The sequence below is a fragment of the Xyrauchen texanus genome, chromosome 13, assembly GCF_025860055.1.
Source record: "Xyrauchen texanus isolate HMW12.3.18 chromosome 13, RBS_HiC_50CHRs, whole genome shotgun sequence".
In the NCBI taxonomy this organism is placed as follows: domain Eukaryota; kingdom Metazoa; phylum Chordata; class Actinopteri; order Cypriniformes; family Catostomidae; genus Xyrauchen; species Xyrauchen texanus.
This window is the reverse complement of record NC_068288.1, coordinates 23,193,431-23,220,398: the sequence shown is the minus strand read 5'-3', so window position 1 is coordinate 23,220,398 and position 26,968 is coordinate 23,193,431. Positions and strand designations below refer to the sequence as shown.

Genomic DNA, 26,968 nt, shown 5'->3' with positions numbered 1-26,968 from the left:
ACTGAGGCTGGAGTTACTGCATCAAGAGCCACCACACACAGGCGGGTCCTGGACATGGGCTTCAAATGTCAAACGTCTTACCTGGGCTAAAGAAAAAAAGAACTGGTCTGTTGCTCAGTGGTCCAAAGTCCTCTTTTCTGATGAGAGCAAATTTTGCATCTCATTTGGAAACCAAGGTCCCAGAGTCTGGAGGAAGAATGGAGAGGCACACAATCCAAGATGCTTGAAGTCCAGTGTGAAGTTTCCACAGTCTCTGTTGGTTTGGGGAGCCATGTCATCGGCTGGTGTTGGTCCACTGTGCTTTAAGTCCAGAGTCAACGCAGCCGTCTACCGGGACATTTTAGAGCACTTCATGCTTCCTTCAGCAGACAAGCTTTATGGAGATGCTGACTTCATTTTCCAGCAGGACTTGGCACCTGCCCACACTGCCAAAAGTACCAAAACCTGGTTCAATGACCATGGTATTACTGTGCTTGATTGGCCAGCAAACTCACCTGACCTGAACCCTATAGAGAATCTATGGGGCATTGCCAAGAGAAAGATGAGAGACATGAGACCAAACAATCCAGAAGAGCTGAAGGCCGCTATTGAAGCATCTTGGTCTTCCATAACACCTCAGCAGTGCCACAGGCTGATAGCATCCATGCCACGCCACATTGAGGCAGTAATTAATGCAAAAGGGGCCCAAACCAAGTACTGAGTACATGATTATACTTTTCAAAGGGCCGACATTTCTGTATTTAAAATCCTTTTTTTTATTGATTTCATGTAATATTCTAATTTTCTGAGATTCTGAATTTGGGGTTTTCATAAGCTGTAAGCCATAATCATCAAAATTATATCAAATAAAGGCTTGAAATATCTTACTTTGCTTTTAATGAGTCTATATAATATATTAGTTTCACCTTTTAAGTTGAATTACTGAAATTAATGAACTTTTGCACGATATTCTAATTTTTCGAGTTTCACCTGTAGATGTTTGGAAAAAATAAACAGCTTTAAATCAATAAAAACAGACAAAGACGAGAATCCTTTCTGACATATTTATTAGAACAAAGTATTTCTGCACAAACACGAGGCAAAAAGGATCAAGCTCTAGTCCTCTTCTGCAGCTTGAGCCCGAAGGAAGCTGGCCTTCTTTTGGGCAACGCGGTCTTTTCTCTGAGCCAGTGTGAGCTTGGCACGGTTCCACCTGTTAAAGGAGCCAGTCTATTTTAGCAAATAGCAAGCAATCTCTTCCAGGAAAATACATTTTTCACAACATCACTAAGTTTATATGGAATTAATGAAATTAGGAAAGCAGAGGTTGACATTATGGACTCATTACTGGGAAACGTAAATGATATTGCCGAGTGGAAATATATCGGTTAGACGAAGATGTACAGTTATTTTGTTACAGTATATTTTCTTGCATCAGTTTTAGAGGACATGCTTACATGCTGTGCATGTGTACACGTATTGACGATTATTCTAGTAGCTGAGACTTTTCCAAATATGACACATTACAACCCAATCTGCATAATGTCTTAACCCATTCCTAATACGATTATGATCATATTTCATTAATGATAAAATGGCTAATTTATCAGCAAATTAAAAAGGCAGTAGTCAAGAGTTTGTTTGGATTGCAAAGTTCAATTTCTAAGCTTTAAAATTACACCCATTTAAATCTGATTTAACTTTTTCATTGTTAAAATACTTCTATCCAACCTTAATATGCAGACAACTATAAGCCATTCATAGGTAAATTTTCTCAAACTGTAAACACTGGGTTTCTATGGCAGTATTAAAAAAACCCTGTGTTTGTTTTGAGTAACCCGCCCCATAAACATTACTCTACCAAAGTTGAGTTGGGGCGTGACAATGACCATTTAAACAACTGCGGGCGAGGGGCATACTTGGAAAGCTGTTTTGAAAATGTTTTATTTTTGCAATTCCATTCAGAGTTTTAAAAAGTCAAATGAGTGGTTTTTATTGAATTTGCTAGCCACCGCAGTTGAAAAAGGGTTAAAAAGCAAATCGTAAAATTCAGCCACAACAAGCTGTTTATTATTAGTCAGTATCCATTTCAGTGCGTCACTTAAGGTAGGAAATGAACCATGCAGTAGGAGAGGGTTACGTTTCAGACCAAACTACAGAAGATTGACTGGGTTCCATGCATAAATCATTAATATTCTTTGCCTTTTCACTAAGGTTTTAGCCTTATTTACCAGTTCCAGCATAAAATGGTTTGTGAATGTTTAAACAATCTCCAATTGGTCTGACATTAACATATTAACCAAAGCTGCTCTCAGCCCCGTCTTGAAATATGCTTGCATCAACTGTGCAAATGAAGGACCAACTACAATTTGCGCAGTCTGAAAGGGTATTATCATCAAGCAGCAGAACATTAATATCACATCTAGATATCTGAAAAGTCTAAAAGACCTAAGCAAGCACATAACAGAACTGTGAAGCTGTGGTGTGTTCATGAATATCACCAGAGAGCTCAAGACACCGAGCAAGACGACACATAACCAACGAAAACACCTGTACCTCTTCTTCTTGACTTCCCGCTTGGGCTTCTTTTCGTGCACTGGGTTCTCCCGGATGGTTGCATGTGCCTTTTTGTACATTTCCTCCATCTGAAGAAGACACACACATTAAACATATCATAAAATTCATAAACAGTAACGTTTACAACAGCCACTTTTATTAATATTAAGACTTGAATTGGCCCTAGTAAATGGGATGAGAAGGAAACAGTCATGGAGTTACCGATCATGCATCAAGATAATCAATTCAAGTCCAACATTCAACAAAATCGGTTCAATATCTCAATCTATCGAGTTAGAGAACATACTGAATCAGGGGTAACGCCATTTTTGATGAAGCGGGAGAACTGTTTCTTGTAGGCATCCTCGTCCTCCTCCATCAAGTATCTCATGTATTCCGAGACGTTCAGGCCCAGAATGTGTTTGCGGTGGACCTCTGCGTTGAACTCCTTGCTCTCAGAGTCGTAGCCAGGGAAACGCTTGGTGCTAGGAATGGAAGATCAGAAACTTTATGGTGGACATTTTAAATGTAAATTTACAAGCATTTCAAACCTGGCTGGTTTTTAGAAAAAACAAAAAACAGGTTTTAATACACTTTGACAGGGATGAAAACTCACGAAAGATGACAAAAGTGAGTTAAGTCATAGCAGGTGTTCCAGGGGTGTTTTCAGTTGATTTGTTTATTGTATTTAAAGCTTTAAGTGTTAAAGCTTTAAGTACACCTTTCAAGTGATTGATAATTTTATTAAACTAATAAGGCAGTAGCTTAAAAAAGGAGACTAGCTAAAAAGGAGAGTAGTTTGCATCCCTGCTCTGAATTAAGACATACAGACCCTGTTTACACCTGGTATTCAGATGCTTCTCAGGTGATCTGATCACATGTGATCAGGCGAGACATCACCATTTACACCTGTTTGCTCAAATGCTTCTTAACACTGAAGTTCAGTGAAGTTCTTGCACAGGTATACGTTTGTGACTTTTCACGTTTTTCCCAATAGGACCGTTATTTCCATTTAAAGCTGCATGTAACCGTCAAAGTTTAAAACTCTTTTGTTAGCACAGTGTTTGATTGACAGGTGAGGGTGGTGCTTCAGATGGATTAGTAGTCACATATGGTCAATGTTCCATCAAATCTAAGCACATGCATGGCCCTGCACTTCTGATTTGCTCCCTCTGAGATGGAAAAAAAAAAAACACCCATGCAGATGGCGGACTCAAGGGTGTGGGAAAACCTAGGGATTTTTTCTGAATCAGAGCTAAATGCATGCTCTGTGTTTCAACTGGAGTCCATATCAATGTTAATATTTTGATAATTTTTTTTTCCATTAATGAGTCATGACATGTACACATATGGCATTTAGTGTGAGCCATCGCTATTGCTGAACTTGGAAATGCGGCTGCGTGCCTGAACAGTGAAATGTGCTTCATGGCCAATGCCGGTCCAACATGAGATGAACAAACATTTTCTTACATCTTACATGACCGCAAACAGAAGTAACAAATCAGGTGTGTCAAAATATCGGATCTGTGCATAAGACTTTGCAGTGTAAACACATTAATGTTAATAAAAAAATTAGATTGAAAGGAAAGCCACTTACTGCTCTTTATTTGTAATTAAAACCATACAATATTCTTGGTTTATTATGACTACTTACCTGAATAATAATTTATTTATACACACACACAGCAAAAAATAAATGTCCCCTTTTCAGGACACTGTATTTTAAAGATAATTTTGTAAAAATCCAAATAACTTTCCGGATCTTTATTGTGAAGTGTTTAAACAATGTTTTCCATGCTTGTTCAATGAACCATAAACAATTAATGAACATGCAACTGTGGAATGGTCTTTAAGACACTAACAGCTCACAGACGGTAGGCAATTTAGGTTACAGTTATAAAAACTTGACTCTAAAAAGACCTTTATACTAACTCTGAAAAACACCAAACGAAAGGGTCCATGCTCATCTGCGTGAATGTGTCTTAGGCATGTTGCATGGAGGACGGCAAACGTGGCCAGGGCAATAAATTGTAATGTTCATACTGTGAGACGCCTAAGACAGTACTACAGGCAGACAGAAAGGACAGCTGATCGTCCTTGCAGTGGCAGACCACGTGTAACAAAAAAAATCGGTACATCTGAATATCACACCTGCGAGACAGGTACAGGATGGCGGCAACAACAACTGCCCGAGTTACACCAGGAATGCACAAATCCTCCATCAATTCTCAGACTGTCCGCAATAGGCTGAGAGAGGCTGGACTGAGGGCTCGTAGGCCTGTTGTAAGGCAGGTTCGTACCAGATATCACCGGCAACAACGTGGCATATGGGCTCAAACCCACCTTCGCTGGACTAAACGGGACTGGCACAAAGTGCTCTTCACTGATGAATTGCTGTTTTGTCAGGAATGTCAGTGTTCTGCCATGGTCATCGAAGAGCCCAGATCTCAATACCATTGATCACGTCTGCGACCATTCCCCACCCAAGACTGTCCAGGAACTTGCAAGTGCCTTGATGGAAGTGTGGGGTAACATTTCACAGCAAGAACTAGCAAATCTGGTGCAGTCCATGAGGAGATGCACTGCAGTACCTAATGCAACTGGTGGCCACACCAGATAATTACTTTACTTTTGACCCCCCCTCCCCCTTTGTTCAGGACGTTAGACACATGTATGTGAAACTTGTTCAGTTTATGTCTTAGTTGTTGAATCTTTTTATGTTCATACAAATATTTACAAATGTTAAGTTTGCTGAAAATAATAGCAGTTGAAAGTAAGAGGATGTTTATTTTTTGCTGAGATATATATATAGATATATATATATACACACATATACACACACACAAGTTAGTTCAGGTCCTCGAATCTGATTGGATGAGCAACACTCAACACTCGCTTCACTGTGTGCATCACTCCGCTTGTGTTCATGCTGATCTAAACTTAAGTGTATGAGTAGAGCATATCTGTTAGGAGTTACTGTCTTTATTTTTGAAATTACATATGTTAGCCAGCAAGTGGTGGCAAAAGATCATTTTTGTGTGTAATGTGAGCCAGCTGGTGATGTAAAGTGAATCCATTAGTCATCGTTTACATAAACAACGCTCCGTGATCGCTCACATTACTAATACATTTCCAAAGAAAGGAAAAAGCTTTAAACGGACAACTTCAGGATTAACTCTTTCCCCGCCAGCGTTTTTAAAAAAAAAGTTGCCAGCCACCGCCAGGGTTTTTGACGATTTTCGCTAAACTTTAATGGCCCGCAGAATATTTTCTTCCATGAATATATGAAGATGCTATATACCTGAGCCTCTGCTTTTAGGCAAAAAAAAAAAACGATTTTATTTTATCTTCATTTGTTCTTTTTTTATTGCGACTTGAACAGAGGTCGGTTTTGTCAAAAAACAACATTTCAGACAAAAAGCTGATAAAAAGGCATGTTTATGTCTGATATTTTGAGCTTCTCAATACTCCACTTCTTCATGTTTGAGACGATCGCAGTCTGTTTCTTTGATCAAAGAGTTGCGTACTCTTTCAAAACATGCGGAGGGGTCTTCCTTACCGTATAACACCTAAAACACGGAAAATTCCGTGTTTGGCGGGGAAGCGTTTTTTCATAAAACACGGAAAATTCTGTGTTTGGCGGGGAAAGAGTTAAGGCTCCTGCTTAGAGACACAACAGACTGATTTATTACAGAACTCATGTCCTTACCTTTTATCAGAGTTTCCACATTGGATACATACTGTTTAAAATGGCGGAGGACATCGATGTTTCAAAAGCGAATGACTCTTGCGCACCAGCTACAGCGAAATAGATGGGAATACCCTCGCTTGGATGACTATTTTCCACTGAGAATGCTGACAACATCTCTGATTGGGTGTGGCAACAGGTGATCGCACACGCTCCATCTCTCTCTCTCACTCACTCACACACACACACACACACACACACACACACACACACACACACACTAGAGGTCGACCGATATTGGTTTTTTCAGGCCGATGCCGATCTTTTGAAATCCGGGTCGGCCGATGGTCGATTAATGCTGCCGATTTATTTTGGCCGATATTTGGCCGATATGTGCTTGTTTTTAACCTCTTATTTGAACCTTTTATTTGAAAGATAAAATGTAACACAAATAATTACTTAAGATAGACAAAATTTCTCAACAAATACATTTATTGAACACTTGACCAATCTGCACTTGTACACTTAAAATTAAAAATGTATAATGTAAAAACATTGTATAAATAATGTATAACAAATATATTAAATAAACAAAGCAGGTGTTACGAACTGCTCCGAGACACGAAGGTTGAGATCCAAATGCAGCTTTAATTAAGGGGCAATCCAGACACGTAATCCAATATTCAGAGCATCCAAGAGAAGCACAGGCATAACTAGGGATGGGTATCGTTAAGGTTTTAATGGTATTACTATCTTAAAGATACTGCTTATCGATCCGGTACTTTAACGGTATTCTTATCGGTTCTTTTTGTATATATATATATATATATATATATATATATATATATATATATATATATATATATATATATATATATATATAAACACAAATATAAGCGTTATATAGGCACAGTGATTTAATTTCAGGAAGGTCTACTAACATTACTGTTCAGGTGTGGTCTAAAAAGAAATCTAATAAAGTAATCAATTGTAAAATAACACTGCAGTTTATCATAGATAGATTAATGCAGAAGTTATTCATTCAAGAGCTGTAAGTGATTTTCTCTTTGCCTTTTGTTGTTTGATTCGCAGTAATGGCTCAATCGTCAACATTTTCATTAGACCGCTTCCCCTTTAATACCGAGTTCAGATCTAATAGACTCCTGATGCAGCATATTTTCTCCCAACTACTTCCATAACTACGTCCATTTTAGACATAAACTGTGTTTAAGTGAATCTCCAAGCCGGTCGTTTTGACATATTTTTGTGTATAGTTGATCGTTTAGACGCATGAAACCCAAAATAGCCTATACTTTGCTTGTCTCTTTGCGGTGTGTTTCGGAGCGCGCGCCGCTTTGGGAACGGTATCTCTTGCGCTCTTTTTATTATTAAATGCGTCCCGCAATTTAGCAACAGTAGCATTTTACAACAATCACCGATCGTGCTGATTCTGACATTAAGTTTGAGTTTTAGGGAGAAATGTCAGTGCACCGCTGTGAAGGGAAGGAAGTTGTGCTAGACAGAAGGCGGCTTATGTATAAATATTCTTTTTATAATCTTTGGAAGGCGAAATCTAAAATAAAATCAGACTAATAATCACAGATCTAAACCAGGCTACGTTTGAATGTTTAGTTCTGTCACTCATTAAGCTGTGCTCGTGTTGGGCTCGTTTTGTGCTCGCTGTGGCACCGCGTGAGCGAGTTCTCTCTCTCTCTCTCTGACTGCGAATAGCTAAATTGCATCACAGACAAATGGTTTCATATTATTATTATACATAGAAATGGCTGGCGAGATAAAATAACTTTCTCTTTATAGCAATAAAGAATGTATTTTCTTAATTTCTCCAGTACCGACAGCAGAACCGATAACGTCCGAGCTTACCAAAGCCAGTCCTTCACTAGCCTATAGTGCGTTGGTATATTTTTATTACTTATTTATCTGCATTGAGTGACAACCCTCTCAAATATAAGACACACAAACAGAACAAATAAAAGTCTCAGATTCACTGTCTGTAACTGCAAAATTCTTGCTTATTTTGACATGATAGCAACCCTTCTGCTGTGATAATGCAACTTCAACTACGCTATCAATATCCAAAGTAGCCGAACGTCATGTCAACTATCGCGTTTGTCACGTTTTTTCTTGAAGTTGGCAGTAACATATCAAAAGTTTTTAATTAAATCTAAAGTAGTTATACAAATTTAATCCTTACTGTTTTCTCCAAGGAACTTAGCTCCTTCCTTGAGGTCTGCTCACTCTGCTGGAAAATGACTCTAGGGGCAGTGTGCGTCGAACACGTGTTCCACAACAACACTAGGCTGCCCACAGATGCGCCTGCCTAATAATCGGCTTGATATGCGTGGATATTGGCCGATGCCGATTATGTAAAAAATTCAAAAAAATCGGCCGATTTATCGGCCGGCCGATTAATCGGTCGACCTCTAACACACACACATCCATCCAGCTATCCTTGTTTATCCAATGACTTGTTAGAAACCGCACAAGCCGTGATACTATTTCTGAAGCGAACTTTTTTTAATTACTAATGGGGGCTGGGACGTATCATTTGCTTTGAACCAGCAATAGCAGATTCTGATCTGTCACGTAAGAAAGTAGTTCCAAATACAAATGCGTTTGTATGACCGTACTCTGTTTTTCCTTATTTACATTTTTTTTTTTTTTTAAATGTTCTTGTTCATTGAACTGTTTTATATAAGCAATATCACACTCACAATCGTGCTATATGGCCCTGCATCAGTGGCCATATCGCGCTCTTGCTCGTGTGATATTGCATATATATATATATATATATATATATATATATATATACATGCACACCTACACACATTACATATATATATATATATATATATATATATATATATATATATATATATATATTCTGCTCAGGTTCTACCCAATAGAAATAGGATTTGCTCAGCAAAAACTAAGGTTAGAGGGAACATTGCATGCGGTTACATACATTTTTGACAACCTCCATTTGTGTTTTTTGTGATCCAATCACAAAACATTTTGGACCCCGTAAACACCTGTATTTAGTGCTGACCTCTTGTGATCGGATCACCCAAAATGCATCTCAATACCAGGAGTAAACGGGGCATAATCACTGAAAAGCCTAGAGAGAAATGGGCATTGCAACATTAATCAAATCAAAAAGAAGATTTGCAACTTCAATATTGTTTTAAAATAATCCCTATTAATGAAAAGTTCATGCACAATTTCATAGCTTTAAAGGTTGCTCTCAGCCCCGTCTTGAAACGCAATCACATCAGTTGAGCAAATGAAGGACCAACTACAAATTGCTCAGTCTCAAGAGGTATCATCATCAAGCAGACAAATACATGCAACATACCCCAGAGCACCAATCTAAAATGTCAGGAACATTCAGGGGACAGTACGGAGAGATTTACCTGTGAGGAATGGAGAGACCTCCATCCACCGCTCCCTTCAGGGCTCCAAACACCTTGTTGCCAGTGGTGGTTCTGGCAAGGCCTGCATCCAGGTAGCAGGTGAAAGCTCCTGGCTGTCCATCAATGCTCTCCACATTAAACTCATCCCCGGTGACCTCCACCTGACCTTCGTACACCTTGTCAAGTCCAAATTTGTTCAGCAGCTGGAAGGTTGCACATAGGGATAACAACAGCGGTCACATGGAATACCAGAATGGCCAAAGGCCCTGTATACTTCAGGTTTTCACATCTGTCTCAGGTGCTTGGGTTACAAGTGGACAGCACTAAATACAAGTGTAAACAGGGTCCAAAACAGATTCATCCAATCACATTTAAACTTAAAATGTGTATGGTTGACTGCCAAATCAACATACAGAGACGCACTGACATTCAATGATTGGCCAAAATGTTAAAATATATATATAACATATATTATCTCATTACAATGGCACATGTCATGGGGTGGTATATACTAGGCAAGTGAACAGTCAGTTTATGCATATGTCAATTATGACCTTGCACCGATAAAGGAAAGATGTTTAGAGTATATGTAGAGGAATACAGAAAATGTGATGACTAGAGAATTCATGTTAACTTCTTTGAGATACAAACACTCTGCAAATTATCTCTTGATGAGATCGATCTGCAATGTCAAGTTTTATAAATGTGTTTCAAAAGGAAACAAGTCAAATGATAAGTGGTGGGAGTTAGGCCTGTCACGATAACTGTTATCGACTAATCGTATGATATATGGACATGACCTCGATATTGCCCATTGTGTTTACATACGTGTTTGTTTACATAAGAAATAAATGTTACCAACATTTTAGCCAGTCGTGCTGCGTCTGTGCTCAAGTGAAGATTACGTGTTACTCAAGGCTAATAGGTATTTTACTACAGGACTCAACATCAACGCTTGTCCGGGACAAGTGGACATTTTCAACGGACAAGTTAGAGATTTTACTTCCCCAACCGGACAAGTAGCCCAATTAAATTCTCAATAACGAATGTTTGCTCAGTAGCACAGGATTGAAAACAATTTTATTAAATATCGAAATACTAGGAACTCCCTCTATTGCATCGACCTCTCTCGCCTTCACTCCTGGTGCAGCATTCAGCAGCCTGCCTGTGCGAGCGGTGCGCATATCTGCTTAACTTTAGATTTTACATATATAAACCTGTTATTTGGATATGCAAATTGTGTTGTACCATGTCTCTATAAGAAAGCAATTCGATGAAACTATTGCTCCTATTTATCAACAAAGCTGTCTTCACCACAAGCATGCAACATTGGTGGTGTTCCTTCATAACACAGCAAGAAAGGCAGAAACTGCAAAAATGCTTTGTGTAATAAACTATCTTTAGAGAGAAGAGAATCATTTAAAATAGAATTATGCACCTGTTACAGCTTTCATCTTTCTAGAGCTCCATCTATTGTATGTTACCGAGGTATTTTCTCAGTTATTTGAATCAGTAAGTTTTTATAAATATATAATAATATAAATAATAATATTAACACTATAACATTAATTACACACAATTAAAACATTATCTTTAATATGCATATCAGTTTTGAATATACAACGTAACTGAATTAGTGGCAAGGTTCCCTCAGGATTATATCAGTTAACATTTCAATGCATTTTGTCAATATTAAACAGCTGTTTTAATGCAACTGGTGAGAACTGACTTGTACTTTCAAAGAGATGATTCACACAAAAATGAAAATTCACGGTTCCAATTGTTAATGTTTTTTTTAGTAACTAACATTACAGCATTTATTCATCTTAGTTAAAACAATGTTCAATGTTAGTTCATGATAGCTAATGCATTATCTAACGTTACTGAACCTTATTGTAAAGAGTTACCAAAAATTGTGACATCAGTACTCGTCTTCATGCTGCTCCAAACCTGTCTGACCTTCTATCTTCCGTGGAACTCAAAAGATGTTAGTGAGAATTTTAGTTTGTCTCGATACAGGGGGGCAGTGACAGTGAATGGTGACTATCATTCTGCCAAAAATCTAATAAAGTGTTCATCAGAAGGAAGAAATTCAGGCTTGAGGATTAGTAATAATGTACCATCTTTCTGCAGTGTTCTTAAAACCTAATGGGTGTAAATGATGATGACAGAGGCTTTTTTCTTTCTTATGTCATTAATTTTGTTTTTGTCTCCAGACAAGTAACTTTTTTACTCTGAGAAGTGAATGACCAATTTACATGTCCGAAGTGTTTTCCCGTGACTGCATCATTCCAGCCAGAAAGTTTGGAAGAATAAGTCCAAATGGACTTGGTTTCAAAGCCGCAATCCACAGCTCTGGTGTGGGAACATTTTAGCTTTAAGCCAAATTAAAGAGTAGAGTCCATTAACATGAATGAGCCGGTATGCCGACTTTGTTTAAAAACAGTAGCAACACAACTTATCCAAAAGCTTAGACATAACCATCCCATCCAGTTTTCTGAGCTGGGAACAAAAACCGCAGTTGGAGATGGGCCTTCTCTATTTAATAAAAAAAATATTATGTCTGAATATTCTTAATTAAAAGTTCTTTGCTCTTTCAAAAGGGTGTAATTGCTTTATTATACTATTATATTATTATATAAGTGGCATAAAATGGTCTTAAAATGACAATATAGTTTATCGCAATGATTTATTTGACAATGAATCGTCCAACAAAAGTAGTTATCGTGACAGGCCTAGTGGGAGTGAGACTCACCCTGCGGGCGAGCAGCAGCCCAGTGCTGTAGGCAGCCGCATAGTTTGTCAAACCCACACTGATGCCATACTTGGGCAGCTCATGGGAATAGGCCGCACACACAATCATGTCACCCTCAATCTTGGCATAGGCGATCTGAAAAACAAAAACATCCCAATCACTCTTGCCTGCACAAAAGACAACTAAGAACCAAAACCTAAAGAGCTAGATAACTGACAATGACAAAAAACTCATAATTAACTTGCCACAAACACACTAACAAACTTATGTTTGTTAAAAACAAAAATTAACACATGCATACCAGCATTAATGCTCTCAGTCAAGCATCAATATGTAAATACAAACAAATTTAGCCATTGGTCAGGTGGGAAACACTTTATCCCATCATATTTTGTACTGATGTTTGGCAGTTCCTGGATTAACACTCTGGTCATGGGGCAAATGATCAGCAGCTTTATACCCACCTGGCAGATTATGTCCCTGTTGGAGAAGCGGACGATCATCCTGTACTTGGGTGTGTTGTACTTGTTCTTGTCTTGAATGACCAGACGCTTGCGGGCGAAGTAATCAGTTTTTCCCTCTGGGAGGCAAAATGCAAAAAGCCAATCAATATCTGACCTGTCTGAATGGCTTGAACAAATTAGTTGCTTTTACAGTTTTGGATTTACCTCTCCTCCTCCTGAACTTCACCTGGTACCTCTTGAAGTAGGCCTTATTCTTCACTACTTTAACGAATCCCTAAAGACAACACAGTAGTTTAAAACTCATTCTTTTAGCTTCACCTTAACACAGAAGGAAACTCTTAGCATTTCTCCTGCAACATTAAGGATTTAAAGGGTTCCAATCGAATGTTGATGTCTGAAAGCATAGCATGTAGCATTTAACATATCAAGCTCGTCATTAATGAAGAGCTGTTTAACACCGCCTTGAGCATTAGTAGTAACGCGTAAGCTTCCGAGAACCATCAGTAAAGTTGAAGTCGTTCACTACAGTATGCATCTCTCTCTGACACTCATGTGGGAAGGGCTTGAAATCAACCATCAGGCCACGTTTAAACTCATACCTGACTCTGTCTCTCCGACAAAATCTTATGCCATCCTTTTATTATCTACCATCACAGTATAACGCAAGGACACCAAATAGACAATTAACCTTTATGTAAGATGTTAATATATGTATTGCGGCGCCGTACTGACCATTTTGTAGACTTTTCAGTCTCCAAAGCCGGAGCCTGGAGTCAAATTGATCAGTTTTGACTCCGCTGCACTGGGAAAAGAAAGACTGATATGCGCATGCGCCGTAATTACAGCCGACAGCGGGGCACAGCTACACTGTCAGGAGAAAATCACGGCGACTCCTGCTGCTGTGGATGTATAACTACAAATATGTCTGGAGAAAAAACATTCATGTGAATCAACAGAATGTGGATTTATCAAGACAAGTAGGCTACTAGGTCCAGCTCAAAACGCTTTGTGCAAAGAAAGTCTTTCTTACTTCATAACATATGGAAGTACAGGTAAAACTGGCTTTCTTTATCTGACAGGTACAAGACTTGGTGACTTTTCATCCATTTCATATCCAAACACACACACACACACACACACACACACACACACACACACACACACACACACACACACACACACAAAAGTTGATTTGATCATTCTAAGTTGTAGAAAAAAAAGTCACACTTATATTGTTCCTGGTCAAAATTGACCGCCATAAATGGGAAACACTAAAAATCTGATTTCTTTATTTTTTATTTGTGCTTAAATAATTATATAAAATCAAAAAAAACAGCCACAATGCAGAAACAATACACACAGACATGAAGGGGTGAGATTAACAAACATCAAGACTGCAAAACACACACACACACACACACACACACACACACACACACACACACACACACAAAGGTTAACTGGTCAGACTATAAAACAAACCAATTATTTTGAAATTTGTGTAAAAAAATGAAACAGTCAGCCACAATGCAGAACACACGCACACCAAAATGAATTGGTGAGACCATAACACATCTAAAGTGCTGAACACGTGCACACGCGCGCACACACACACACACACACACACACACACAGATGTTGGGTTTCCATGTTTTATGGGGACTTTCCATAGACATCGTGGTTCCCTATCGAGAGGTCTCTCCTATTGCGTAAGTAGCTTACGCTATGGGAAAACTCCGTTTCTCGAGAAATATTGAAGTCTTTATGTAAAACGCATTGCAGCTGCACAGCAGACAGCGATGAGCGAGGCAGCTCGGTCATTGGCTGTGCCGCGGCAACTGCTCGAAACCAATGACGGGGCGACTCTGAACGTCGCGACCAATGGAGCGCGCACCGCGTCCAGCGCTCAGAGCCTGCCGAAATTAGCATAGGCAGGCTATATAATGGGCACCCCGTCATGCGAGTTCCTTTAGATTTAATCTCCTTCAGCGAAGACCTTCTCTTCGCTGGATCCTCCGGATTGTTGGAGTCTTTCGCCGCCGTTGACAAGCTTACAGCGGGACTGCTAAGAGGATGCCGGCGCCTTCAGCCGCCTTCGAAGCCTTCTGCTACGCCATCCGGCGCGCATCGCATATCCTTTACTGCAAGCGCACGCCCCCGCGATGCTTTTAAAAGTAAAAGAGTGATTTTCCAAGGCGTTGTTTCAAATGCCTTCAGCCTGCGCCTCGTGCAGAGGCCCTCTTCACGACGGAGATCGGCACATCATCTGCACTCGCTGCCTGGGTCTGGACCACGCAGAAGCTGCACTCATTCAGGACGGATGCCCCGAATGCGACTCCTTGGGCCTCGCCGAGCTGCGCGCTCGCTTTGCCGTTTTCACCGTAAACGAGCCGGCTTCCACCGTGCTGCCACCTCCGTTCGAGCCGCGCAAGAAAAAGTGCTGCTCACAGAGGCTGCCAGAGCACGCCGACTTCGGTGACGTCACGCCGGCTCAGTCCATGCGTACATCGCCGCTACCAGAAATCTCTCCGCCGCCAGTCCACTTCACGAGAGCGGACCTGCACCCCTCCAACAAAGCGGTGGGTCTCGTCTCGTTCGGCACATCAGGGGACGACGATGGAAAGGATGACAGCCTCTCTCTTGACGCTGCATCCGGGCTTGTTCGACCCCGCGCCATCGACATCAGCGGACACGAGCGCGGGCACCAGCATGGACTCGGAAATCGTCCATATCCTGTCAAAAGCCGTGGAAGCTCGACTGGTCTTCCCCGGAAGAACCCGCCCGCAGCCGACTGGACGAGTGGTTCCTGCAGGGGCGCCGGCAGGCCCCCTGACAGAGACCCTCTCCTTTCTTCCCTGAGGTCCACGACGAGCTCACAAAGTCGTGGAAAGCCCCGCACTCTGTTCGCCTAAAGCCTTCTTTTTCTTCCTCGCTCTCCTCAGTGGACGGCGCGAGAGAAAGAGGCTACGAGGCAACTCCGCCCCTCGAGGAGACTGTGGCCAACCATCTATGCCCACCCTCCACCGCTGGATGGAAGGCCAGAGCTTCTCACCCCTCGAAGCCCTGCAGAACCACCTCAGCTCTCGCCGGTCGCGCATACGCCACCGCCGGCCAAGCTGCGTCAGTGCTGCATTCGATGGCGGTCCTACAAGTTTTTCAGGCCAAACTTCTCCGCACCATGGACGAGTCTGGACCTGAACCCGAGGCTTTCAAGGACCTGCGCAGCGCTACGGACATAGCCCTGCGAGCCACAAAGGCCACCGCCCAATCCATCGGCCGGGCCATGGCTAATTTGACCGTCCTTGAGCGCCATCTGTGGCTAACGCTAACGGAGATGAAGGACGCGGATAAGGCACCATTTCTTGACGCGCCTGTCACTCCAAGCGGCCTGTTCGGACCGGCGGTGAGAGAATTCACTGAGCGCTTCACTGAGGCTCGGAAGGATTCGCAAGCTATGCATCACTTCCTGCCCAAGCGCTCCAGCTCGTCTCAGAAACCGCCCCAGCAGCAGCAGCGAGCCAGGGCAGAGCCGCCTGTCTCCCAGCCGAAGAGCAGACCTGAAAAGGACGCTCGACGCCGCTCGCGTTCTGCTGGCCGAAGAAAGCCGCACGAGCAACGAGGTCCTCGGCCCAGAATCACTCTGAACACGGAGCCTCGTAAGTCTTCCTAGCAACAGGAAGAAAAAGAGAGAGTACGTGTCTCGCAAAAGCTGGACCGCTCTCTCTCAAACATCTAAAACATTACCCAGTCCCCTTACAGGCGGCTGGAAATGTCTATACAGCAGTCAATGGGCCAGTCATAAAACTTGCTCACCTGCAATCAAATGCCGTTTTTACGGCGACACACAGAAATCACGAAAAGAGTCATTTTCTGCCTGTGTCACTAAGGGTTCACATGTCCGCACTAAAGTGCGCATTCCCACATATCAATACTGTCCAAACAGTGCCAAATACCTCCCCAGTTCGGGCTGGATGTCCCAAAAATGTAGATCGTGTGCCTATTGTCATGTAACACTTCCCCAGTAAAAACGGGAAATACTATAAGTGTAGCGCGCGTGCCTGCTGTACTGCACGCACCCCTACACACAGCTACCCATACAGTTTCAAACAGCTCTCTATTTCATGCCGCAAGCATCACAGATGCAATGCGCGAGCAAAGAAACTCCCCACTAAATGCGGAAAGCTTCATGAATGTGGCGCGCGTGCCTATTATGATGTATGCACCCCCACCCCAAAACACTGTTCATACAGTTGCAAGCATCTCTCCGACTCATGCTGTGAGCATCTCGGAGATAGCGCACGTGCCTGTACTCTCACACGCACCCCTGCACTCGGCACTCAATACGGCTGCTCAGCGCGCACCTGCGCCTCTGAGAGCCGTAGACTCTGTGTTAGCACAAAGCGATTTGCCGGTGGGGCCCATACGTCACTGCGACACGCCCCCAGCCAGCATTCAGCCCATATCTGTGCGAGCAGAAGCCTGGGAAAAAATCCCTGACATGCCGAAATGGGTTTTGAACATAATAAAACACAGATACTCACTTCAGTTCGCTCGCAGACCACCCCGCTTTTCAGCGGTGGTCGAGACGAAAGTGAGAAAAGATGTGTCACATGTTCTACGCACCGAGGTGCTCAAACTGATAGAGAAGGGCGCTATAGAAACTGTTCCTTCCTCTTTGAGCGAGGCGGGTTTTTACAGCCGCTATTTTCTCGTCCTGAAAAGGGCGGTGGCCTTCGCCCCATCCTGGATCTCAGACATCTGAATAAAGCTTTAATGATTCAGCTCGTTCAGAATGTTAACAACCAAACATATCCTTGCGCAAGTTCAGCCCGGGGATTGGTTTCTATCAGTGGATTTGAAAGACGCTTACTTTCACATTCGATAGCGCCTCATCACAGGCCCTTTCTGAGATTCGCTTTCGAGGGACAGTCATACCAGTACACAGTACTACCATTCGGCATATCATTGGCCCCCCGTATATTCACGAAATGTATGGACGCGGCACTTTCCCCCCTGAGACAGCGGGGAGTGCGAATACTGAATTACCTCGATGATTGGCTAATCATAGCACAATCAGAGGACCAGTTAATGACGCACAGATCTTGGATTATCAGCCATCTAGAATGCCTGGGTCTGAGAATCAATTTTGCAAAGAGCGTGCTATCCCCCAGCCAGAATATCTCTTTTCTGGGAATAGTGCTAGACTCAGTGCAGATGACAGCGCACCTCTCATCAGAGCGCGCGCTCTCTATTCGACGCCTTGCAACATCGTTCAGAGCGGGCGCACACGCCCCCGTCAAACGATTTCAAAGAATGCTCGGTCTCATGGCCTCGGCATCAGCTGTACTCCAGCTAGGATTGTTGCACATGCGTCCTCTCCAGCGCTGGCTCAAGAGCCGTGTCCCCACTCACGCGTGGCGCTTGGGCCACTTTTTGATCAGAGCGAATCACGGCTGTATAAAAGCCCTGACGCCCTGGAAAGCCATCAACTGGTATCAAACCGTCGTGAGTCTGGGCGTGAGTACGCGGAGAAAAATGATCATGACAGATGCCTCCAAAATAGGATGGGGGGCCCTTTACGAGGGCAGGCCTGTCTCCGGGTTTTGGTCAAACCCGGAAAAGCGCCTACACATAAACTGTCTGGAAATGAAAGCGGTCGCCTTGGCTCTCAGAGCCCTGCTTCCGTACCTAAAAAACTAACACGTCCTGGTCCAGTAGTTGACGGTATTTTTGTATATAAATCATGACGGTAGTTTTGTATATAAATCGCCAAGGTGGACTCAGGTCGAGCTCCCTGCACTCTATGGCCAGGGAGCTCATTCTATGGTCACAACACCACCTGCGCTCGCTAAGGGCAGCGCACGTGCCAGGTGTCCTGAACCAAGGAGCGGACATGCTATCCAGAGACAAGGTTCTCCCAGGAGAATGGTCTCTCCACCCTCTGACGGTTCAGTGGTTATGGCAAACCTTTGGCGAGGCAGAGGTCGACCTCTTCGCCTCCAAGGAAAACGCGCACTGCCCTCTCTTCTTCTCAAAAAGCACGGACGCTTCGCCCAAGTTTGGCCGAGCCGCCCCTTGTATGCTTTTCCCCCGATCGCGATGCTACCTCAGGTCATCAGTCGGATCAGGGAGGTGGAATGTGCAGTGCTCCTGGTAGCCCCACTCTGGAAAAACCAGACATGGTTTCCAGAACTGATACAGATGATGCAATCTGCCCCATGGCCGATTCCGCTGAGGCAAGACCTCCTCGGACAGGCCAGCGGGATGATTCTTCATCCCCGCCCCGATCTGTGGGCCCTCCATGCATGGCCACTCAACGGGTTACCGAGAACCTCCCCAGTGGAGTTTTGAGAACCATTACTGAGGCGCGAGCGCCCTCTACGAGGCGCTTGTATGCCCGAAAGTGGAAAGTGTTCAGTGACTGGTGTGATACCAAGAGTTTGAACCCCAAAACGTGCGAGATACCAAGTGTACTCGCCTTTTTGCAGGAGCTGCTGGAGGCGGGCCGCACACCCTCCACGCTCAAGTCAAGTCAAGTCAAGTGGTTTTTATTGTCGTTTCAACCATATACAGTTAGTACAGTACACAGCAAAACGAGACAACGTTCCTCCAGGACCATGGTGCTACATAAAAACAACAAAGGACCAACATAGGACCACATGAGACTACACAACGAAATAAAATACCTATATAAAAAACCTATATATATCTATATAAAGTGCACGTGCAAACATGTGCAAAAAGTACAGGACAGTACAACAAATTACTGACAATGAACAGGACAATAGACAGTGCAGCGCCGACCAGTACTCAGTAGTGCAAAAAGATGACAGTTTCTAAAAATGTAAACATAACATACTATGAGATAATGTTCTATGCACATAGCAGTTATTGAGGTAGCAGACAGTTAGCAGACAGTTATAAAGTGACAGTTATTAAAGTGCAACTCAGGACACGTGTGTGTGTCAAACCAGTCTCTGAGTATTGAGAAGCCTGATGGCTTGGGGAAGAAGCTGTTACACAGTCTGGCCGTGAGGGCCCGAATGCTTCGGTACCTCTTGCCAGGCGGGAGGAGGGTAAAGAGTTTGTGTGAGGGGTGTGTGGGGTCGATCCACAATGCTGGTTGCTTTTGCGGATACAGTGTTTTTTGAAAATGTCTTTGATGGAGGGAAGAGAGACCCCAATGATCTTCTCAGCTGTCCTCACTATCCTCTGCAGGGCTTTGCTGGTCCGAAGCGGTGCAAGTCCCAAACCAGGCAGTGATGCAGCTGCTCAGGATGCTCTCAATAGTCCCTCTATAGAATGTAGTGAGGATGGGGGTTGGGAGATGTGCTTTCCTCAGCCTTCGAAGAAAGTAGAGACGCTGCTGGGCTTTCTTGGTGATAGAGCTGGTGTTGAGGGACCAGGTGAGGTTCTCCGCCAGGTGAACACCAAGAAATTTGGTGCTCTTGGCGATCTCCACAGAGGAGCCGTCGATGTTCAGTGGAGTGTGTTCACCTTGTGCTCTCCTAAAGTCAACAACCATCTCTTTTGTTTTGTCGACATTCAGGGACAGGTTGTTGGCTCTACACCAGTTAGATCAGCCGCTGCACATCCTCTCTGTATGCTGACTCGTTGTTCTTGCTGATGAGACCCACCACGGTCGTGTCATCGGCGAACTTGATGATGTGATTCGAGCTGTGCATTGCTGCACAGTCGGTGAGTCAGCAGAGTGAACAGCAGTGGACTGAGCACACAGCCCTGGGGGCCCCAGTGCTCAGTGTGGTGGTGGTGGAGATGCTGTTCCCGATCCGGACTGACTGAGGTCTCCCAGTCAGGAAGTCCAGGATCCAGTTGCAGAGGGAGGTGTCCAGGCCCAGCAGGTTCAGCTTTCCAATCAGGTGCTGGGGAATGATTGTGTTGAATGCTGAGCTGAAATCTATGAACAGCATTCGAGCGTATGAGTCCTTATTGTCTAGGTGGGTGAGGGCCAGATGGAGGGTTGTGGTGATGGCATCGTCCGTTGAGCGGTTTGAGCGATCACGCAAACTGCAGTGGGTCTAGTGAGGGGGCAGCTGGGTCTTAATCTGCCTCATGACGAGCCTCTCGAAGCACTTCATGATGATGGGTGTAAGTCGCGACGGGACGGTAGTCGTTGAGGCAGGACACTGAAGACTTCTTTGGCATGGGGATGATGGTGGTGGCCTTGAAGCACGTTGGAACAACGGCGCTGCTCAGAGAGATGTTGAAGATGTCGGTAAGAACATCTGCTAGCTGGTCTGCACATCCTCTGAGCACTCTGCCAGGAATGTTGTCTGGTCCAGCAGCCTTCCGTGGGTTGACTCTACGTAGAGTTTTCCTCACATCTGCCGTGGTAAGACAGAGCACCTGGTGGATTGGGAGGAGGGGTGGACTTCCTCGCCATCACGTCGTTCTGCACTTCAAACCCGGCGTAGAAGTCGTTCAGCGCATCTGGAAGGGAGGCATCTTTGTCACAGGCAACTGATGTTGTCCTGTAGTTGGTGATGGCCTGGATGCCCTGCCACATGCGCCGCGTGTCACCGCTGTCCTGGAAGTGACTGTGGATTCTCTGGGCGTGTCGGCGCTTTGCCTCTCTGATTGCCCGTGACAGTTTGGCCCTAGCTGTTCTTAGGGCTGCCTTATCGCCTGCTCTGAAGGTGAGTCTCGGGACCTCAGCAGCGTGCGCACCTCCGCAGTCATCCACGGCTTCTGGTTGGAGCGTGTGGTGATGGTCTTGGAGAAAGTGACATCATCAATGCACTTGCTGATGTAGCTGGTCACTGATGCTGTGTATTCCTCCAAGTTGGTAGAATCGCCATATGTTGCAGCCTCCCTGAACATGTGCCAGTCAGTACACTCAAAACAGTCCTGAAGAGCAGAGATGGCTCCTGCTGGCCAGGTTTTCACCTGCTTCTGAAGCGGTTTTGTGCGTCTGACTAGCGGTCTGTATGCTGGAATTAACATAACAGAGATGTGGTCTGAGTAGCCGAGGTGGGGCGGGGCTCCGCCCGATGCACGCCTGGGATGTTTGTGTAAACAAGATCAAGCGCGTTAGCCCCTCTCGTTGCAAAGTCCACATACTGATGGAATTTAGGGAGCACTGTCTTGAGATTTGCATGGTTGAAATCTCCGGCGACAATAAACAGTCCGTCGGGGTGAGCGTTCTGCAGTTCAGCTCATAGCCCCATACAGTTCACAGAGCTTCCTTAGCGTTAGCGCTGGGGAATGTAAACTCGGTTATGCAAACAGTGGTGAATTCCCGTGGTAGATAAAAAGGTCTGCATCTAACAGTCACAAGCTCCAACAGCGATGAACAGTAACTAGAGACTAGCATAGAGTTCTTGCACCATTCGTGTTGATGTAAACACACAAGCCACCACCGCGAGTCTTACCGCAGAGAGCTGTATTTCTGTCGGCGCGAAGCGAGGCGAGCCCGTCTAGCTGAATGGCGGCATCCGAACTCTGTCGCTGAGCCACGTCTCCGTGAAAACAAAGACGCAGCAGTCTCTAAACTCACGCTACGTAGCCTGCTGGAGTCGGATATAGTCCAGTTTATTGTCCAGGGAGCAAACATTTGAGAGCAGGATAGACGGGAGAGCCGGCCGGCTAGGGTTTGTTTTTAGCCTAGCATGGACCCCGCCCTCTTTCCGGCTTCGCTCTCGCACACCGTTCGACGTCCTCTCCCCGGCCACCGGCATCAGGCGACGCCGAGGGCTGGAGGCCTGGTCTCCGCAGCAAGCCGAGTACGCCGTAGCGCCTCCTGCAGGTCATCATGCAGCTTGGTTTTGCATGAGTCTTATATTTGAGTAGTGTCTGGCGATGGTAGACACGAACACTGGTTGCTCCGATGTCCATGTGTTGCAAAAGTCGGGCTTTTTTAACAAAAATAGCACCATTGTGGATCCGGAGTGGCCGCTGCGTGCTACCGCGCCGCCATCTTGGATTGCAAGTCTATGTGGCTGCTGTGGCTATGTGGCTGCCATAGCGGCGTCACACAATCCTGATAAAGGACATTCATTAGGGAAAAACGATCTGATTGTTCGTTTCCTAAGAGGCGCTAGGAGGATGAACCCTCCTCGCCCACCTTCGGTGCCGATCTGGGACCTGGCCACGGTCCTGGATGCACTCAAGGGTGCCCCGTTCGAACCTCTCCGAACCGTGCACCTTTAGCAGCTCTCGCTCAAAACCGCGCTCTTGCTGGCGCTCGCTTCAGTTAAAATAGTGAGCGACCTGCACGCGCTGTCATCAAGCACTGCTTGCCTGGAATTTGGATCTAACGACTGCAGAGTTGTCCTTAGGCCAAAGCACGGGTATATTCCTAAAGTGCTCTCTACACCCTTCAGAGCACAAGTGATATCTCTGGCAGCTCTATCGTCCCCAGCAGGCTAAAGCGACGCAAATTTACTCTGCCCGGTCAGGGCTCAGAGTATATTTGGAGCGTTCTGCCCTGTTCAGACAGGCGGAACAATTATTCATATGCTTTGGCGGCGAACTAAGGGTCTCGCTGTCTCAAAGCAAAGAATATCGCGCTGGATAGTGGATGCTATAGCGCAGGCTTATGAAGCCAAGGGCCTTCAATGCCCCTTAGGCATCAGAGCTCACTCTACGAGGAGCATGGCCTCCTCGTGGGCATGGTCGAGTGGGATACCCATTGAAGATATTTGTGCGGCGGCAGGCTGGGCCTCGCCTTCGACATTTATCAGGTTTTATAACCTACAGGTCCCCTCATTGCATTCCAACATTCTATCAGCCTGACTATAGAATGGAATAGAGTGTGTGTATGCTGGACATCACCTCCTCCCTTATAAGGTCCGTCTCTGACTGACTTAGAGGATTTATTATGCGTACCAGTACATAAAAAGCTCAGTACATAAGATGTGTGCTTGTGTTTGTACAAAGAGCCCGCCTTGGCAAGGACGCTCTGTAATATCCCTAGTATATAGCTCGCCGTTGGCGGCTCGGGAATAATCACTTTGCTTTAAAGCTCAGGCACCTGCCTCTGGTTTTATAGAGCGAAGTCAGCACGCACGGCGTTTTACATGGTGTTCCCATAGCGTAAGCTACTTACGCAATAGGAGAGACCTCTCGATAGGGAACGACTCGGTTACTAACGTAACCTCAGTTCCCTGGGAGGAGGGAACGAGTATTGCGTAAGCTGCCATGCTTATGCTTGGTCAGTTCGCTTCAGTCGATTGAATCTAAAGGAACTCCCTTGACGGGGTGCCCATTATATAGCCTGCCTATGCTAATTTCGGCAGGCTCTGAGCGCGCGAACGCGAGGCGCGCGCCCATTGGTCGCGCGTTCAGAGTCGCCCCGTCATTGGTTCGAGCAGTTGCCGCGGCACAGCCAATGACCGAGCTGCCTCGCTCATCGCTGTCTGCTGTGCAGCTGCAATGCGTTTTACATAAAGACTTCAATATTTCTCGAGAAACGGAGTTTTCCCATAGCGTAAGCTACTTACGCAATACTCGTTCCCTCCTCTCAGGGAACCGAGGTTACGTTAGTAACCGAGTCGTTTTTATATACAAACTTTATATTATATCCCCTAACCCTACCCCTAAACCTAACCCTCACAGAAAACTTGCATTTTTACATTTTCAAAAAAACTAAATTTAGTATGATTTATAAGCTGTGTCCCCACAACGTCAAATATTTAGGGTTTTCTATCCTTATGACAAAGACTATGAAAGAGAGAAAGCTCTTCTGTAAAGTTACACAAGCTCCTCTAGAGTGTGCTCTAAATGGAGTGTTCTTTACCTAAACTCTAATATGAGTAATGTATGGATTTCTCCTCACAAACTTCTTATCCCAATTAAAATAGGCGAACTTAATTTCCAAATGTCTAGTTATTACCCTTGCAATTTGCGTATAAGCAGATACTTAGAGAATGAATCTCCATTGTGCTCCTTTTGTAATGCTGAAAAAGAAACAGTTTTGCATTTGTATCGTTGTTCCTACTCTAAATCCTTTTGGACTGAGGTTATTATATTGTTATGTCTATGTTTTAACAAACTGGTGCAGATGACATAAAATATGGTTTTCCTTTCAGACATTCATTCAAATTATGTTGATTTTAATTACACGTTAATGTTGTTTTGTTTTCTTGATACATTTCTTACTATAAACTTACTGTAACATATTCGAATTTGGAAGGGACATCACATCATCCCTACATAAACCTACACATTTGGCCATAACTCCAAAAATTGGATGAGGTAGGCTACAGGAGGTGTCCTTGGACTTACACTGGTGTCCTAGGGGAATGGATGCAGCATCATTCAAAGGCAGCTGTTTTCAGTTAAAGATGCCATTGTAGAAAATCACTGGTCACAGTCAGTCATTATTAACTTAATCCACGTGTGAAAGTGTTCAATATCAGGAGGGTTGCTAAAATTAAACGAGTAGTATTCAGCTGGTCATGTGATCATATGGCAGCCCACATGAGGTGACCCTCTCCATGTAGAATAAAACAACTTACTGATTTGTCTCACTGTTATCACTTAAACGAACCCTCTTCCTTATGATGCGTGCAGTTCTTTATTAGCATTTATCTTGAATTTGAATTAAGCATTCAACATTTAAAGTGCTTTTTGACCATGAGATCAGGAGCAATTATTATTTTATAATTTTGTCAGATATTTGCAAGATATTTCTCATCTGTTTTCTTTTAGACCATTTAAACAAAACAGTTGTTTTGACAACTGAAATATTGAACCATTAAAGACAACCTAAAAAAGGAAGAAATAAATGACATTACTTGGAGAAAGCAGTTCACTTTGTGTCTTTGTGTGGGTTCCACATAAAGCGCCTCTTATTGTCATGACTGCTGTGTCATTGATTCATTGTTGGAAAAAGAAAGGTGTGTCCTACATCAGAAAGAAATGAGATTCACGTCAGCATAGCCAGGTAAACCAGAAAAGTTAGTTTCCTGTACGATGTCTTCTGACACCACCATCTGTAACTTCAAATGAAAATCTGAGAGAGACCTACATTTTGTAAATGGACTAGCCACCTGAGGGTGAGTTGTTTTATTCAGTTTTCGAGAATAGTTTACTTTAAACAATAGTAAACTATTTGGAATAGGAAACAGGGAGACAATCTCAATGCAGCATGTAAATGACAATAGTGAAAGTCTGATTGCATTAATAAAACCCACTTTGGGCATTATTACAAAACTGTAAAATTTTGATGTTGACCTATTGCTTTTTGAAAAGTTTCCTGAAAGTTGAACTGCTTTGAATTCAGTTCTATGTTGTCACTACAGTAGCTGATATATTTAAAGTCTTCTTGAAGCGATAATCTATCTCTTGCTTATGCCAGTGTATTGTGAAAAACAAATCATTGGGGTGCATTATGTCAGTGAATTTGACATATACTATCCATATCCTAATCCATAATGTTCTCTCAAATTCATAGACTACCTATCTTTTTATGAATTTGACATATACTATCCATATCCTAATCCATAATGTTCTCTCAAATTCATAGACTACCTATCTTTTTATGAATTACTACTGTACATTAACTCATTTAAGAGAATTAACTTTTCTTGTAAAATGTATATATATATATGTGTGTGTGTATATATATATATTGTAAAAACAATGTGTCTTTTTATTATTTTTTACTTTTGGAGCCTTATATAATTTTGTTAGGTCCGCCTGGCAAGACCTTATGTTTATGTGTAACCCACTGTTTACAGCAGAGGGTGCTAGAGAGTCAGTAATCAATGCAGGGCAGGGAGCGCACGTATACGCATGCGCACTGCGCAGTTCTCGCCACCAGTATAGCGACGGCATGAGAGACTGCTGAAGGAGCTGCAGGAAATAATCTGCTGTCTGCGCATACACACAGGCTTACATGAAACCCCTCTATGGAATGGACTGTTAAAATCTGACCCAGTGTGAAAACTGACCGCTGACGTCGGGTTGAACCCTGAGTGTATGTGTATCCTCAGTGTGCAAGATTATGCAACCTTACCTCGCTCCATGGAAAGTTAATATTTAGTTAAAACCCCTGGGATTGAAAAAGGCTTCAAGGTAAACAGTTTGAGACGTTTTTTCTTAATCGAGTGTGTTTAGCTCTCTGCCTGTT

General features: G+C 43.7%; 2 protein-coding genes and 1 non-coding gene across 6 annotated transcripts in view; 1 reads left to right on the top strand and 2 right to left on the bottom strand.

Annotated features, from left to right (window-relative positions):
* Window positions 1-1,029: 1,029 nt before the first annotated feature.
* LOC127654066 (60S ribosomal protein L5) lies at window positions 1,030-13,701 on the bottom strand. Its single transcript, XM_052141037.1, has 8 exons — window positions 13,606-13,701; window positions 13,078-13,147; window positions 12,874-12,989; window positions 12,410-12,544; window positions 9,655-9,857; window positions 2,843-3,020; window positions 2,536-2,624; window positions 1,030-1,192 (listed from the first exon to the last, which is right to left on the bottom strand). Exons 1-8 carry the CDS (start codon window positions 13,606-13,608, stop codon window positions 1,096-1,098), a joined length of 891 nt encoding a protein of 296 aa, XP_051996997.1. The 5' UTR covers window positions 13,609-13,701; the 3' UTR covers window positions 1,030-1,095.
* On the bottom strand, window positions 9,479-9,575 carry LOC127654500 (small nucleolar RNA SNORD21). The gene has a single exon (XR_007971938.1). It is a non-coding gene; the product is annotated as a small nucleolar RNA SNORD21 (small nucleolar RNA).
* Window positions 13,702-25,814: 12,113 nt separating the features above from the next.
* Window positions 25,815-26,968, top strand: part of LOC127654057 (ecotropic viral integration site 5 protein homolog) — a 72,801-nt gene continuing 71,647 nt past the window's right edge. For 3 of the 4 annotated variants that reach the window (XM_052141012.1, XM_052141011.1, XM_052141006.1), the window contains exon 1: window positions 26,671-26,913. The gene's annotated coding sequence lies outside the window, so the exon portion shown is untranslated. Of the gene's footprint in view, window positions 25,893-26,670; window positions 26,914-26,968 lie in introns of those variants that run through there. The other variant, XM_052141009.1, reaches the window with a different exon arrangement.